General features: G+C 38.4%; 2 protein-coding genes across 4 annotated transcripts in view; one reads left to right on the top strand and one right to left on the bottom strand.

Moving 5' to 3' along the window:
- The window catches only part of LOC130923279 (inositol polyphosphate-5-phosphatase A-like), a 370,235-nt gene extending 359,285 nt beyond the window's left edge, over positions 1–10,950 (top strand). The window contains exons 14-16 of one of the 3 annotated variants that reach the window (XM_057848875.1): positions 889–957; positions 4,965–5,001; positions 9,282–10,950. In XM_057848875.1, the coding sequence (XP_057704858.1) occupies positions 889–957; positions 4,965–5,001; positions 9,282–9,331 (156 nt within the window). In that variant the 3' untranslated portion in view covers positions 9,332–10,950. Of the gene's footprint in view, positions 1–888; positions 958–4,964; positions 5,053–9,281 lie in introns of all 3 variants that reach the window. The other 2 variants (XM_057848873.1, XM_057848874.1) reach the window with 2 other exon arrangements.
- A 556-nt stretch (positions 10,951–11,506) lies between these two features.
- Positions 11,507–15,069, bottom strand: nkx6.2 (NK6 homeobox 2). Its single transcript, XM_057848738.1, has 3 exons — positions 14,189–15,069; positions 13,011–13,183; positions 11,507–12,650 (listed from the first exon to the last, which is right to left on the bottom strand). Exons 1-3 carry the CDS (start codon positions 14,664–14,666, stop codon positions 12,390–12,392), a joined length of 912 nt encoding a protein of 303 aa, XP_057704721.1. The 5' UTR covers positions 14,667–15,069; the 3' UTR covers positions 11,507–12,389.
- Between the last annotated feature and the right edge of the window lie 584 nt (positions 15,070–15,653).

Raw genomic sequence — 15,653 nt, 5'->3', positions numbered from 1 at the left:
ACTCGACGGCGTTAGCAACATTGAAGTATGGAAAACTAGATGCGTTAGTAAACAGCCGCCATCTTAAAGCAGGAGACTTCCCTAGTAGGCTGTTGTGAACCTTCCATGCGAACCTAATTAACTTTTTATCTAAAATACTCCTAAATTGGCTAAATCTTGACTTGAATCTATCTTGAAAACAGTTTTAAAACTTTCACATGTCGAAGGTAGACGGAAGGGAAATTATGGAATAACGGGAGCAATTTTAACAACGTTAACAGTTGATTCGCAAAATTAAATGAATTGAATGTAGTTTAAAGCTGCTGATACAGAATGGGGACTTGAGTATTTTATTTACTGTTTGAAAATGTTAACTCGATACTGAAATAGTCGTTTATTTAAACCTGAGAGGCTTTTTATACAATTATTGTAACTAATGCACGAAACATTAAAAGCATGGGATTTTCCACTGAGGTTGTTTGTGTGTTTTGCTTTTTAAAGACAGTTTACAATATTATTTGCACGTTTTACTGACTATGCCATTTCTGTTTGTTATTTATAATGTTTTGTGTTTGTCACTGAATAAACAGGTCAGTTTCTTGTTACCAACTGTTGTGTGTTATTCAAACTCACTTAATTCAGCTGGCTAGTTGTTATCAAGAGTACTAAAACCCTTTTCAACATGAGTCTGACAACTAGGTAAGGAGGCTAAATAACTTCAAACTTTAACACATGCTCAGATAGGCCGGTATCGGTATCGGTCGGTATCGGATCAGAAGTGCAAAACAATATCGGTATCGGATGGGAAGTGCAAAAACCTGGATCTGGACATCCCTAATGTATACAGTATATATGTTCTTAATTCCATTGCGGTACTAATGGATATGTGATTTATTTTTTCTTTTGCAGCCAGAAAATGAGGAAAAGTCAATAACCTATGATAACATCGGGGCCAATGTCTGCATGGGAGACCACAAGGTAACACAAGGGGGCTCTGTGCGTGCGTGTGCATTTACATGTATGACTTTGAAGCTGTGAGAATTCCAGCCAGGCTGAGGATGAAATTGTAAAAAGACATACAATTATTTGTACTCCTTTGTCATATAGAGTATTTAGTATTTCCCAAGAATAAGCCAGAGGTGCCTACGCCTATAATTTAAAGTGTAGATACTGTATTTTGGCACATTGAACCATCATAATACAAAACATTGGAAAGTATTGTTGCCATTACCTTGCTCTGATGTTAGTGACAAAATCGAGATTGACTGCTATCCTGATAAGTGTAGTTGATTTTACATTTTGTGACTTGTGCAAAAACTAGATCCTACTTATTGTGATAAATGTCAAACGACCGAAAGCGTGAGCGATATGTTAAAGGGGCTCTGACATTGTCAATCACACGCAAAATGCAATAGCAAGAAAGGATTAGCTGACATCCTCTCACCCAAATGAAGAGGCGATCAACTGACACTATCGTTGATCAGAATCAGGTGAAAAGGATCGGGTATTTTTTTTAAAAATCAATATTTTTTTTAGGGGAAGAAATTTACAAAATAATCTCGGAACGCAATGGCATTGCCAAAACAAACAAAAATATATACAGTGGTACCTCAACATACGATCGCTGCGACACACGAACGTTTTGACATCCGACCACTTTATTAGGTACACCTGTCCAACTGCTCGTTAACACTTAATTTCAAATCAGCCAATCACATGGTGGCAACTCAGTGCATTTAAGCATGTAGCCATGGTTTAAGACAATCTCCTGCAGTTCAAACCGAGCGTCAGTATGGGGAAGAAAGGTGATTTGAGTGACTTTGAACGTGGCATGGTTGTTGGTGCCAGAAGGGCTGGTCTGAGTATTTTCAGAAACTGATGATCTACTGGGATTTTCACGCAACACCATCTCTAGGGTTTACAGAGAATGGTCTAAAAAAGAAAAAATATCCAGTGAGTGGCAGTTCTGTGGGTGGAAATGCCTTATTGATGCCAGAGGTCAAGAGGAGAATGGCCAGACTGGTTCGAGCTGATAGAAAGGCAACCGTGACTCAAATAACCACCCCTTACAACCAAGGTAAGCAGAAGAGCATCTCACAGTACGTCGAACATTGAGGCAGATGGGCTACAGCAGCAGAAGACCACGCCGGGTGCCACTCCTTTCAGCTAAGAACAGGAAATTGAGGCTACAATTTGCACAAGCTCATCGAAACTGGACAATAGAAGATTAAAAAAAAACGTCGCCTGGTTTGATGATTCTCCATTTCTGCTGCGACATTCGGATGGTAGGGTCAGAATTTGGCATCAACGACATGAAAGCATGGATCCATCCTGCCTTGTATCAACAGTTCAGGCTGGTGGTGGTGGTGTAATAGTGTGGGGAATATTTTCTTGACACTCTTTGGGCCCCTTGGCACCAATTGAGCATCGTTGGAACGCCACAGCCTACCTGAGTATTGTTGCTGACCATGTCCATCCCTTTATGACCAAAATGTACCCAACTTCTGATGGCTACTTTCAGCAGGATAATGCGCCATGACATAAAGCTGGAATCATCTCAGACTGGTTTCTTGAACATGACAATGAGTTCACTGTACTGAAATGACCTCCACAGTCACTGGATCTCAATCCAATAGAGCATCTTTGGGATGTGGTGGAACGGGAGATTCGCATCATGGATGTGCAGCCGACAAATCTGCACCAACTGTGTGATGCCATCATGTCAATATGGACCAAACTCTCTGAGAAATGCTTCCAGCACCTTGTTGAATCCATGCCACGAAGAATTGAGGCAGTTCTGAAGGCAAAAGGGGGTCCAACCCGTTACTGGCATGGTGTACCTGATAAGGTGGACGGTGAGTGTGTGTGTGTGTGTGTATATAGTATATATATATATATATATATTAGGGCTGTCAAACGATTAAAATTTTTAATCGAGTTAATTACAGCTTAAAAATTAATTACTCGTAATTAATCGCAATTAATCACAATTGAAACCATCTATAAAATATGCCATATTTTTCTGTAAATTATTGTTGGAATGGAAAGAAAAGACACAGGATGGATATATACATTCAACATACGGTACATAAGGACTGTATTTGTTTATTATAACAATAGATCAACAAGATGGCATTAACATTATTAACATTCTGTTAAAGCGATCCATGGATAGAAAGACTTGTAGTTCTTAAAAGAAAAATGTTAGTACAAGTAATAGAAAGTTTATATTAAAACCCCTCTTAATGTTTTCGTTTTAATAAAATTTGTAAAATTTTCAATCAAAAAATAATCTAGTAGCCCGCCATTGTTGATGTCAATAATTACTTACACAATGCTCATTAGTGCTGATGCCTATAAACTCAGTCGCACCCAAGCACCAGCAGAGGGCGGCAAAACTCCATAAAACACAATTAACAAGTGAGTGTTTCACTGTACCGTCATTTAAATGTGTCTGAGCGGGGCATCTGCGTTAATTGCGTCAAATATTTTAACGTGATTAATTTGAAAAATTAAAGCCCGTTAACGCGATACTTTTGACAGCCCTAATATATTCTTATATTAATGCTGGTACTTTCAAGTGATGTGAATAATGCAAACCAAAGCGGTATGATTCAGTGCAGTTCTACACCACATCAAACTGCAATTCAAATGTTAATCGCACATAGTTGAGTTAAAATCTTTCTGATGGTCTGCCATAAGATGACATTATTTTCTTCTACTCTTGTATTGGATCTCATTTGGCAGATGGACTTATTATTGTGGGTAGAGAGTGTCTAGAGCCAACAAAGCATAATATTCTCATATCATAAGTGTCTGACAATCTTAAGCTTTGTAGTTCATAAAAAGGACATTGAATGTATTGTAAAGTCAACATTTGAAAAGACATTTTTATAAAAACATATCTAGATGTGTCCTGATGTACATGGGGTTCCAACCAAAGTGCAAAAATATGAACGTACTATAGTAAGTTAGAATAAATGTATTTATCCTTTTCTGTGGACTACACTAATAATCTTTTTGCTTTCTTTATCCCCAGATAACTGTTTTATTAGCTTTTTGGGAAATAATGTAACTTCATCTTGATACAACTATACCAAAATGAAAAGTCATTATAGTAGTTAAGTTACTTAGTAGGTACTTTTAGAATCCCATGAAGGAAATGAAGTTGTCACAACAGTAATATTTGCACATTTACGCTACAGTTGTATTATTTACTAGTATATGTGCACCTAATAAGAAAGCAAGGCCAATTCTCCAGGGAAGGGAATTCTAAATGTATTTTTGTCAGCATGGTGATCAATGATGGCACAAAATAGCTTTTGGAAAAGCTTACAAATAGCTTTTTAACCTTTGCTTATTTTATGTGTAATATGTGTTCATAACACACTTCAGATAATAAATCTTGGCAATTAAGGTCTAGCTACAATGTTTGTGTGAAAGTGCACACGATGATGCTCATGTTCACTCGTAAGCATCTTCACTAGCAATTTTCAGATGACTTGCTAACACACGTATCGCAGATAAGAAGGGCAGAAGACGAGCAGCCGTCCTGTTGAACAGTGTCGTTTAGTGTGCCGCCTCAGACAGCAGCTCTGGTTGTGAATGAGAGGCGCCTTAAGTCAAGTCTTTCATGGTTACTCGCTGTGACATAGGCGCTGACGCGTGTGTGCGAGCTGACCCCAGCCCGCGGATGCATACTGCGGCGGGTCCTCACCTCCCAGCCGCACACTGATGCTAAAATCACAGCTGGCCATGTTTAAAAAATGTCCCGTATTGTTAGCGCGAGGGCTCCAAAACACACGGGCCTGGTATGTGAGTTTAACCTCTGTGTCACACAGAGGCAACGAGAGCTCCCACTTGTCAAGCGGGGCATTAATAATAAAGTCTTCAGGAACTGCTTTCTTCAGCTTCTGTCTGAATGTTTCTCTCTTTTTTAAATGTATTTTCCTTTCTAACTGTGATTTGTCTCTGCCTCCTACCAGCCTGTCTTCCTGTCCTTCCGAATAACAGCGGGGGCAGGTAAACGTAATGCAAATAAGCACAAGTGTTGTGTGGTGCAGTGATGTCGTGGTAAATATTATTTTTTTTCTTTCTTACAATTACCCATTATTTGATTTGATTTCTTAATCCCTTTACACTTGATCACTAATCAGTTACTAGTCACTGTAGACAAATGTTTTAGGACAGAGGCTGTGTTAGTGAAAATGAAGTCAAAGGTTTTTGCTCATTGGCTGGCTTTGACGGCGCTAGACGGCCAATTCATTTTGAGACAAAATGAATTAGATGTCTAGCACCGTCAATGGCACTGAAAGATGAGCATTCATGAATTGGATGTCTATCCTTGACAATGGGAGGCAATGGTTTAAGGGCATAGCATAGGCTTCACCATCAGTTGACTAGACAGTTCCTACAGAAATTGTGCCACGTCTTCCCGGAGGGGGCCGACCCAGGCAGAGTGTTGAGGTGGCTTTCATTGTGATAAACTCAAACACACGCTGCGTTCAAACGCCGTATTTAGATGGAAAAAGGTTTTACTGCATACAAGCAGGCAGGATTGTCTCGAGTGATTTGGTTAAGGATTCAAGGTAATTTTTAGAGATGTCCCCGGAATGCCAATCGATCGGGTCCGATCATTTCGTTTTCAAAGTAACGGGATCGGCAAAAAAATATCGGCCATGCCTTTTTTTTAATATATATATATATATATTCTAATTAAATTGTTTTCTAATTGTATTTAACGTTACAGACATTATATGTTACACTCATCCAGAGTCTTTAGTATAGGCTTAAGGTAGGGTTATCAAATTTATCCCAATAACGGCGGTAATTAATGTTTTAAAAAATGTATCACGTTAAAATATTTAACGTAATTAATGCATGCGTTGCACGAGCCACTCATGCATTGTCGAACTCAATCTGTAATGGCGCCGTTTCAGCACAAAATGAGTAGAGTAAATTTTGGCAGGCTTTGGAGCATTTTTTAGTAGGCTGTAGCCTTACAATCCCTCTCCCTATGATTAGAAATATCGTGGGAAGCAATGCGGGGAAGCAAGGAAATAATTGATCTTTTTCATAACACCCTATTTTATTTCCCAACGCAGAGAAGATATATCAATTGGTAGCACTACGCACAGTCATGGGTGCACTTCATGCATTTGGGCAGAAGTTAAATGCCTGAATTATCATTAACTGAAAGCTCATAAAATCCACTAGATGGCAATATTTAGTCACAATATACAAAGTCACATCTGTCCTTTAAGAATTACAAGTCTTTCTATCCGTGGATCCCTCTCACAGAAAGAATGTCAATAATGTAAATGCCATCTTGAAGATTTATTGTCATAATAAACAAATACAGTACTTATGTACTGTATGTTGAATGTATATATTCGTCCGAGTTTTATTCATTTTTTTCTTAATGCATTGCCAAAATGTATATGATCGGGAAAAATTATCGGGAATGATTGGAATTGAATCGGGAGCAAAAAAAAGCAATCGGATCGGGAAATATCAGGATCGGCAGATACTCAAACTAAAACGATCGGGATCGGATCGGGAGCAAAAAAACATGATCGGAACAACCCTAGTCATTTTTGTATAAAATAGCACAATGCAAACACCTTGAAAAGCTGTGAAAAAAATGAATGGGAAAAAAATTAACGTAACATTAACTTGAAATATTTACATAAAATGTATGACGGCCCGTTTTTTTTTTTTTTGCTTTTAACTAAGAATATAGACTGTTTTAATTTCATACCTAGAGAAATTACGGGATGTACGTATTTATCACAAGCACTTTTAACATCAAAGCTCTTTGTTTTGTGACAACCGCCATGTTGTATTTTAGATCCATACACAATAGCGTAACTTTACATTCAAATGATCAGGTCATTTTTGGCCATCTGCCCTTTTTTTTTTTTTTTTTTTTTTTGGCCCCAAAAAAAAAAAAAAAAATAGTAATTTAGACATTTCTGCGTCCATACAAAAAAAAAAAAAAATCGCATTTTACGTGTTTTATGTAACATTTCAATCTAAAAACGGTGAGGGCCAGATAGCTGCAAGACGTGCTGATGCAATAGTAATATCGGAATTCAACCTAGATAAGTTGTGACTGTATATAGAAAAACGCAAATTTTGCTTTTGTTGAGTAAAATTCAGATGATTCTGCATGCTTTCCTCAAGTATTAAGTTTCTGATGTGAAAATTGAGTGATTTATTAGCTCCTGAAAACTTGCATTAAATAAAAAAAAAAAACTTTAGTCGCTATTTCGTAAAAAAATTTTTATAGGACATGTTAAATATTGCTATTGGTCCGGAAAATATAAGTGATTATCTCTGCATTTGGTGATTTTTGTGCATCTAGCCTAAAATTTGAGAATTTTATAGCCGCTCTAAATGTTGTTATATAAAAAAATAATCTGGATTTTATTCATGAACGACCTTGAATTTTTTTATGTCACTGCTCATGGAGACTCATATATGCCTAAGGGAGGTTCCTGTTTTGGTTTTAGGTCGCTAGCGGCTTTGGTTTTGAAAATATTTGAATTTCAAGTTTTCTTGGAAATAGGCCCCCAAGGTCCCGTTAACTGATAGTGAAGTCTATGGGATTAGATAAGGGTCACTCATTGTCAGTATTTTAGTTGGCGTACAATAAATGGGCCGTTTACATGGTGACGCTGCAACACCAGGACGCAACGACTGTGTTGCAGAATAGCCTCGCCTTTATATGGTGACAGTGAAAATGGAAGGCGAAGACGCAAACCTTTGATTCCGGACTCCAAAGCGGAAGGATTCGATTGCGGGGCTTGCTCCGCAACCATATAAATGGGAAAACTCTTGCGCCAATGACGTCAGCACTCGCACACATCACTTTGGGCGTGTGCACTGCTGCTACTAAACATTTTAAACAGCAAACATGGCGGAATGTCGGCTTAATTCACTATTTTTTAAATAATATTTTTAAATTTAAATATGTATCATGTTTGCATTTTTGTGCCTTTTGGAGCAAAAAATAGCCATTGCTTGGAGTGGGCAGTTGTGCTGTCTTCCGGGCTGAGAAGGTGGTTGTTGTCAAGGAAGTACATCATTGGCTGTTGCCTCGTAAACACTGCCCGCTATAGGGCCTGGCATGATTACTACGGTGATCCCTCACTACTTCGTGCGTCAAACTTTTCCCCCTCAGTGCATCGCGGATTTTTTTTTTTTTAAATCTCAAAAAATAAATAAATAAATAAAAAATAGAGGTGAGCTGTCCTGAGCCACATAGTCTCCCTCTACCTCCCTCCCTCTCCCTACTCTTTGTAGGTCAGGCAGCGAGTGCACTGGAGTTGCTTATCAATGTAAACGATGCAAGATCAAAGCGTCACATGCTTCAATCATCGTTTAACTTGTTAAACAGTTACTGCGGCAACTCATTGTGTGTAAATGAGTATTTGATGTATTTGAGTGGACTCACTCAATGAATCTTTTAATAAAGCAAACCTTTTTCTGCTTTATTATTGTTGAAAACTAATTTGGTGGGACAGTGACATGTTTAAAACTTATCAAAATTATTACATTTTAAGTGCTTAAAAACCATTTATTAAAATATGTATATGCAATAGTTTTTTATTTTACTTTGGGGGGAAAAAAGTGAAAAAATATGTGTTTTATATATAAAAGACATCTTTCCAATGCTAAATCTGAATACATTGAACACACAAAAAAAGGGGGTTGGGGCGCTACTTTGCGGTTTTTTGCATATCTTGTCGGGTTCTGGTCCCGATTAACCGCGAAAAACGAGGGATCGTTGTACATTGTTTTCACGTGGAATTGCGACATCGCTCGAATGGAGACGGAACCATATAAATGCAAACATGAAATTTGTCTTATTCTCAGAGCGTAACCAGCGTAAACAGCCCCAAGGTAACAAAAAAAAAAAAAAAAAATTGAGATTTTGTTCAAAATTATGTCGATACATCCATGCATCCATTTTAAAACTGCCTCAGTAAAATGTGGCCTTCCCTAAAGTTTTTCTTTCAATCGGAAAACCCAGACTTCATTATTCACTATGTCCTGTTATGGTGAAGCCTTAACATACTACCAGCCTATAACCTCTCATTGATGACTTAATCAAGAGGTTTGTTCCTAATACTTTTGTCCAAATAGTATTTGATCGCACACATCACGTTTGCTAATCGCTTAAAATGCAGCAGTCATTTTAAGACAATGACTCACAAACTTGAGCTTCAGTCAAAATAGGAAATATATACTTTCACTGTGTATTATGCTTAAAATGTATCCTGTCTTTCAACCCGCAGGAAATTGTTGCCAAAGGGGGGAGAATATACTCTGTGAAGCGCCTATGTGAGAACACAAGGAGAGGCATACACACACACACGTGCAAACACACCCACGCACATACACTTTGCACAAGCATCCACTGAAGAAGAACCTAAACAAACTTTTCCAGCAGTGCTGACCAGCCGTCCTCGCAGCCCATTCAGTTACAAGCACGTCATTTTTCCTCTCCATAAAACACTTGTTGAAAACGTGGACCAGCACCCGCGGGTGCGAGGGCTGGTCTCCAGACGAGACACACATCGCTGACCTCGCCGTTGCCACGCAACCACCCTCCCTCCGGCGCCCCCACAGAGAGAGGAAAAGAAGAGGATGGACTGATGGGACGGGCCTAATTGTTGCCAAAACTCTAATGAAAAAATCAGTCGTGCTCCACATAATTGCCATTTTGGGGGCTGCCTTTATGTCTACACATTATGTAAGATGTTTTAAAGAAACAAGTGCAATGCAAAAGACGTATATCTCTATATAGATAGTTTAATTTGTATGTTGGGCAGTATGAAAATAAGGCTTGTTTCTAGTTTTAGCTGTTTCACTTTATTTTAGCATTCATATATAAAAAAAAAAGTATACAGTATGTGTGTATATATATATATATATATATATATATATAGCATGTTTTTCTTTCCCTCCATACATGGACACATCATTTGGATCTTGTTTTATATTCTATATGTTTTAAAGAGAGATAATTTATAATTCTTGTGTTTGGGAGATGCTTGTTGCCAAGATGACCTTTGAATAATGGCGAGAAAGTGTCCAGCCATTGATTTATTCCTATCCAAGAATGTTTTAAAGCAGTGCCATAGACCATACAAGTGCATAAGATGTCATATATAGCACACTCACGTTATTGCATTATCATTCTTACTCTAATTTATTTCTACTTAATAATAATATGGTTTTGAATGTAATAATATAGGTAGATGTGAGTATCTTTTTTGTCAATTTTGTTACTGCTGTTATGGTGCCAAGTACACACGGATTAAGAGTGAAAGTGGTCGGCATATGTTTAAAGAAGGAAAAAAAGGTAACTCTAAAGGCAAGAAAAGACCAAGTAAATAAATTTTATTTACGTTCCTAGTAGCCTGCAACAGCCTTCAGTGGAACCAAAAAAAAAAAGTGTACTGGGAACGGCTGTATTGTTTTTATCATTTGAATTTATTCCACTACACGTGTTAAGATTGCTCTTCTGTGATGTTTGTTTTCATTGAAATCACTGCAAGTGAAAATAATGTTGCGCCTGCTGGAGAATTTTTCTATGTGATTTGGATTGTTAGGCAAACCGGTAAGAAGAAAAAAAAAAGCAAATCAAACTCCTGCTTGTATTTCTTGGGAGTTGACTGTATAGGAATAGAAGCTGCGGTTTTCCTTCACTCCATTTTACAGTATAAAAGCAAATAAGAGATTTTATTCAAGCCCCTGTGGCCTCTTGGCCAACAGGTGATGCACTTGTCAAGCAATAAACAACATTAGAACTCACCCATGCCTCGTTGTCCTCTTTAACCTGTCAAAATTGATTGTTCAAATAATTGTTTATTCCTGGCTACAGAAGTATTTTTAATTTATTCAAAGTTGTTTAATATTTCAAGAAGTGTACACTGTTGCAGACTATTAATATAATGCTAATAAATGCAGTGCTGTTGTAACCCTATTTTTGAAGGATTACAAAACTGTCATTTCATGAATCTGTCGCATCTATTTTCCGTTGTCTTTTTTTCTTGTTTTTTTTTTTTTTTTTTTTTTTTCTCCCCAAAAAAAATTAATACAAAAGAATAATTAGGACGAAGCTGCAGTACCCCCATTGTAAAAAGAGGGCGCACAACCAGGCCTGACTGCGCGCTGGGAACGATTGCAAATTTATAAACCAATTTTCCCTTTGTTTTTTAGGAAAACGCATTAAATTCGTTGTTCTGTCTTCGTTCTTGTTCACTTCCGTGATGTAATTCAATTGCAGAAGCCTCTAAAATGCGATTTTGCTCCACTTGTTGCCTTTTGTAAATGTTTTTTTTTTTTTAAATATCAAATTGATCAATAAATCATACAAAATACATTTTCACGCATTGTTGTAATGAAACAACCATATATCAACTAAATAAAATCAATGAAATATATAAATGTTTTATTTCTACATTCCAAATGACTTGTCTCATTTTAAAACGTCCAATCAAGAATAATGACATTCAGTAATTTCACAAATTGATCTTTTAATTTATATTAAGCCCATACATTAAGACAAAAAAAGAAAACCATAATAAAACTAATGCTTGTTAAATAATTTATTTATAATACAAAGTGTGTGTTTTCTCTCTCTCTCTATAACCTCCCCGGAAGCAATAATACTCTTTAAAAGTAACAACAGCAACAACAACAAAAGATGTTCCCGTTTTCTACGTGAAATCTGATGAGGTCAAACCAGAAATTTGGTGTCAATTTCTATTTACAGCATTTTGAAGTGTGCGACTTGAAAAGAAGTCAAGAAGAAGCAGTGGCTCTGTTTGCAAGGAAATAAGCGCGTCAGGTCAGCGTGGAGGAGGGAATGTCTTTTTTTTGTTTGTTTGTCCTCTCCGCTGCTTCAAACAACATAAATTATTCTGTAAAAAATATATACAATACAATCTCGTGTATATTTAACAATCCGTTTTCGTTATCTTTGAGCCTTTTAGGACAGTGGATACCCTGCTTAAACTGAGCTTTGAAAGCGTCACAGCCCGTTCACACCTGACATGAGAAATGTTGAATCCGGATCAGAGTGGCTTCTTTAAAAAAAATTATCATGGGTTGCAAGCCCAAATAAAAATCCATCCATCCATTTTCAGGGGGGCTGCTGCACCAACAATCATTCACACTTCACTCACGCAATGAAAACGTCCAAACATATAATTAAATTTTACATATGATCCAAACAATCACGTGGGTTCGCTCGTGTTCCATTCCAGATTTGTGTACATATTTGTTGTGTATAACTCCACTTAGTGTCTTCTCTCCTTAATGTCAGGTGCAAATGGGCTCCGAAAGAGTCTTTTTCTGGTGTGGACCACCCTGCGCTTCTTTTGTGAGGGGGGTCATCACAAGGTGTCCGAGCTGTTACTACAGGGGCTGATGAGGGCTAAATTGCCGCCGCCTCCGTTGCTCTTGTGCTTTTTCAACAGTCTCGTGATCTTCTCGTCATCCGAGTTGGGGTCGAGCGGCTTGTTGTACTCGTCGTCCTCGTCGTTGTCCGAGCTCTCCTTCATCTTCTCTGTCTCCGAGTCGTGCTTCTTCTTGGCCGTGGCCATTTCTGCAGCGTGCCTTTTCCTCCACTTGGTCCTCCTGTTCTGGAACCACACCTGGTGGAGACACAAAGCCGCAAGCATGTTCAACAGGTTCTTTCCAAAATGCACAATCATGATTGAGAACACCAAATAAATCCTGCAGCAACTAAAATCTAATCATTGTCATCCATGTGCAAATACACTGAAAAAAATATTTAGTGGATTTACTTGATAAAATCATTGTAACAATTGCAATGCACTTACTTTTATTAAGTACATTTTATTGCTTGTAGTAAATTGCACTTTTTAGTAAATTGCACTTACTTATATTAAGTAAATTTTACTTCTTGTAGTAAAATTTACTTAAGTGCAAATTGTTACAATGATTTTATCAAGTAAATCCAACAAATTATTTTTTTCAGTGTGAGTCCTTACTTTGACTTGGCTCTCGGTCATCCCTAACGAGTAGGCCAGGCGAGCTCTCTCCGGTCCTGCCAGGTACTTGGTCTGCTCGAAGGTTTTTTCCAGTGCGAAAATCTGCTGGCCAGAAAAAGTGGGCCTGGAGTGCTTCTTTTTGCCGTCCTTGTCCATCATCAAGCTGGACTGAGCTGCAAAAGTGAGTGTGTGTGAGAGAGAAGTGTAAATCATCTATTACATGTGCACAAATAAGATAGTTCTCATAATATATTTTGATTTCACTTAGAAATTTGTGACTTGAAAATTAATTATGAAATCAAATTCGGCCTTTTAGTCAAGCCACTGTAGAGTTGGCATTGTAAGAAAGGAAGTTATTGTTGCTAAAATGACTATTTAGGCAGGCATTCCAACCCTGGCTTATCTTGATTGTTAAAAATATTTTGGTTTGGAGCTTTTGATATTTTGTAAAACTCAAGATATTGTGCTATAAATTGGAAAGAGATGAGAGAAAACTGAAAAATTAATCAAATAATATCAAATGTTTCTTTGATTTGCAGTCATATAAACGTTTCTAAAAACTGACAAACATTTCCGTCTATGTGCATGTATTACAAAATAAATACTGACTTATTAAAACAGACCTAATTCTAGTAAGTAAATGTCTAAATAAATATCTAGGTGTGTGTAAGTACTGTAAGTGTGGAACATATTTATTTTATGTGGCCCACTAATTCAAAAGAACTGTGCCAATACTTCATATTTATTAGTGCAATTGCGTTTTTCATTTGGCAGAAAATATGTACATAAATTTGCTTTTTCACTTTAGCCTGTTTTACAAGCATTTATTTACAGCAAAGCCCTTTTTAAAGAAATATAATTGGACAATAACAACACACTATTTGCTTGCCATAATTTATCATGACTTAAACTTTGTTTAATACAAGTTAGTCATAATAATAAAATACATGGTCAATTGTGTATGTGTAACCATAATGTGATTTGTTAATTTTCGATTATTAACGACCCTCTGAAGGAAACCAACTAATGAGTTTGACTCTTCCGAAAATGACGTAAATTGTACAGTTTCTTATTATATTTTTGAATTATTTTTAGAGCTATCATGCACTTTGTGAGTCTTAATCATATGAACGCGACTGATAAATATTTCACAAAGAAATAATTTAAAAGCTTCTTACAGGGGCAAGGCACGCGCGGGTCCCTCCAAGGAGATCCCTGCATGACGCCGGGCCAAAAGATGGGCGCCCTCCCGGGGAGCTCTGCCAGCGGTTTCGGGTAGCGGGACACGGCCGGCCCGAAGTACATCCCGGCAGCTGCTGCGGCGGCGGCAGTGCTAGCCAGCCCGTTGATGCCGTTGATCCTGGGGAAGCCGGCGGAGAGCAACTGGCCGGCGGTGGTGATGGGTCTCCCAAGAATGTCGCTTATTCCATGCGGGGTGGCTCCAGTGGACATCTGCGAGTTGAGGCTGGACAGCGACGGCGCCTTGAAGCTCGCCGCCGCCGCCGCAGCTGCCGCAGCCGCAGCCGGACTCTGCTGCAGCGAGTACGGGAAAAGGGACGTCTTCATCTCGGTCATGTTGTGCAACGCCGCCAGCGGGGTGCTGCCCAGGACGAAAGCACTCTGCCGGTTAGCCTCCATCTGCCCCACAGCTAACATTTGTCAACATGAACCGACACTCTCGCTGGGAATCGAAAGGAAGAAGCCAAAAATAAAAAGCAAAGTTCAAGATGGACTCTTCCGGAGCGCTCCCCCGACTATCCCGGTGCGGGAAGGAGCCAACTTCTTCCCGAATGTCCTTGCTTGCTCAGCGGTAGGATGGCTGGATGGGCTCCGGGCCAAGTGACAGGAAGTCGGACGTTCTTGTGATGTTCTGGCCGCTTTTGATGGAACTCTTGGCGGTGTGTTGCCAGCGAAGAGGGAGGCTCTGATAACAGCGCAGCCGTCTGCACGCGCGACGCTCCCATTGGATGAATTGGAGGACCGCTGCGCACTGATTGGACGGAACCCGACGGTTTCTGAGCTCCTATTGGATGAGACGCCAAAGTCCGCTGCTTCACGCGGGCTTCTGTCGGGAAAAAAAACAACTCCAGTTGACTTGGACGAGAAGCTCCTCGCTTAAAAGGACTCCGTGGATTTATTAGAGACGTCTAACTCAGGCCATCACATTAAAAAGTAGGCTGGTATATGCCATTATCATTTAAAACTACCAGTCGTCTTTATTATTGTTACTTGCGTCTCTCTCACGCAAATTCCGAAGCTAGTATAAAGAGGGATTCATCTATCAAACCTGTGGGTTGAAAACTTTTTTTTTGCCAGCTGAAGTAGCTGATTATGAGAAAATTATCGAAAATTTCCTGATTTGGCAACAAAAAAACTTGTTCAAATTGTGGCATATATAGAGATGACAGCTTGGAGACGTGATGGTTATCACAAAGAAATACAATTCAATTACTGAACGCTGCTGATGTGAAATAAAATTGGTAAATATGAGAGAGCACAAAATAATAATATTCCTAGTTGATTTTCACTAAATTAAAATGAGATGCAAAATGTCCAATTTTGCATGTGATTTACGTCCAACTTCGTTCAATCATATTAATATCACATTAAAAACAAATTAGATTTAAAAAAAAAAAAAAAAAA

This window comes from Corythoichthys intestinalis, chromosome 10, assembly GCF_030265065.1.
Source record: "Corythoichthys intestinalis isolate RoL2023-P3 chromosome 10, ASM3026506v1, whole genome shotgun sequence".
Lineage (NCBI taxonomy): Eukaryota > Metazoa > Chordata > Actinopteri > Syngnathiformes > Syngnathidae > Corythoichthys > Corythoichthys intestinalis.
Note: the sequence above shows the minus strand (reverse complement) of the source record. Positions and strands in the feature narration are given on the sequence as shown.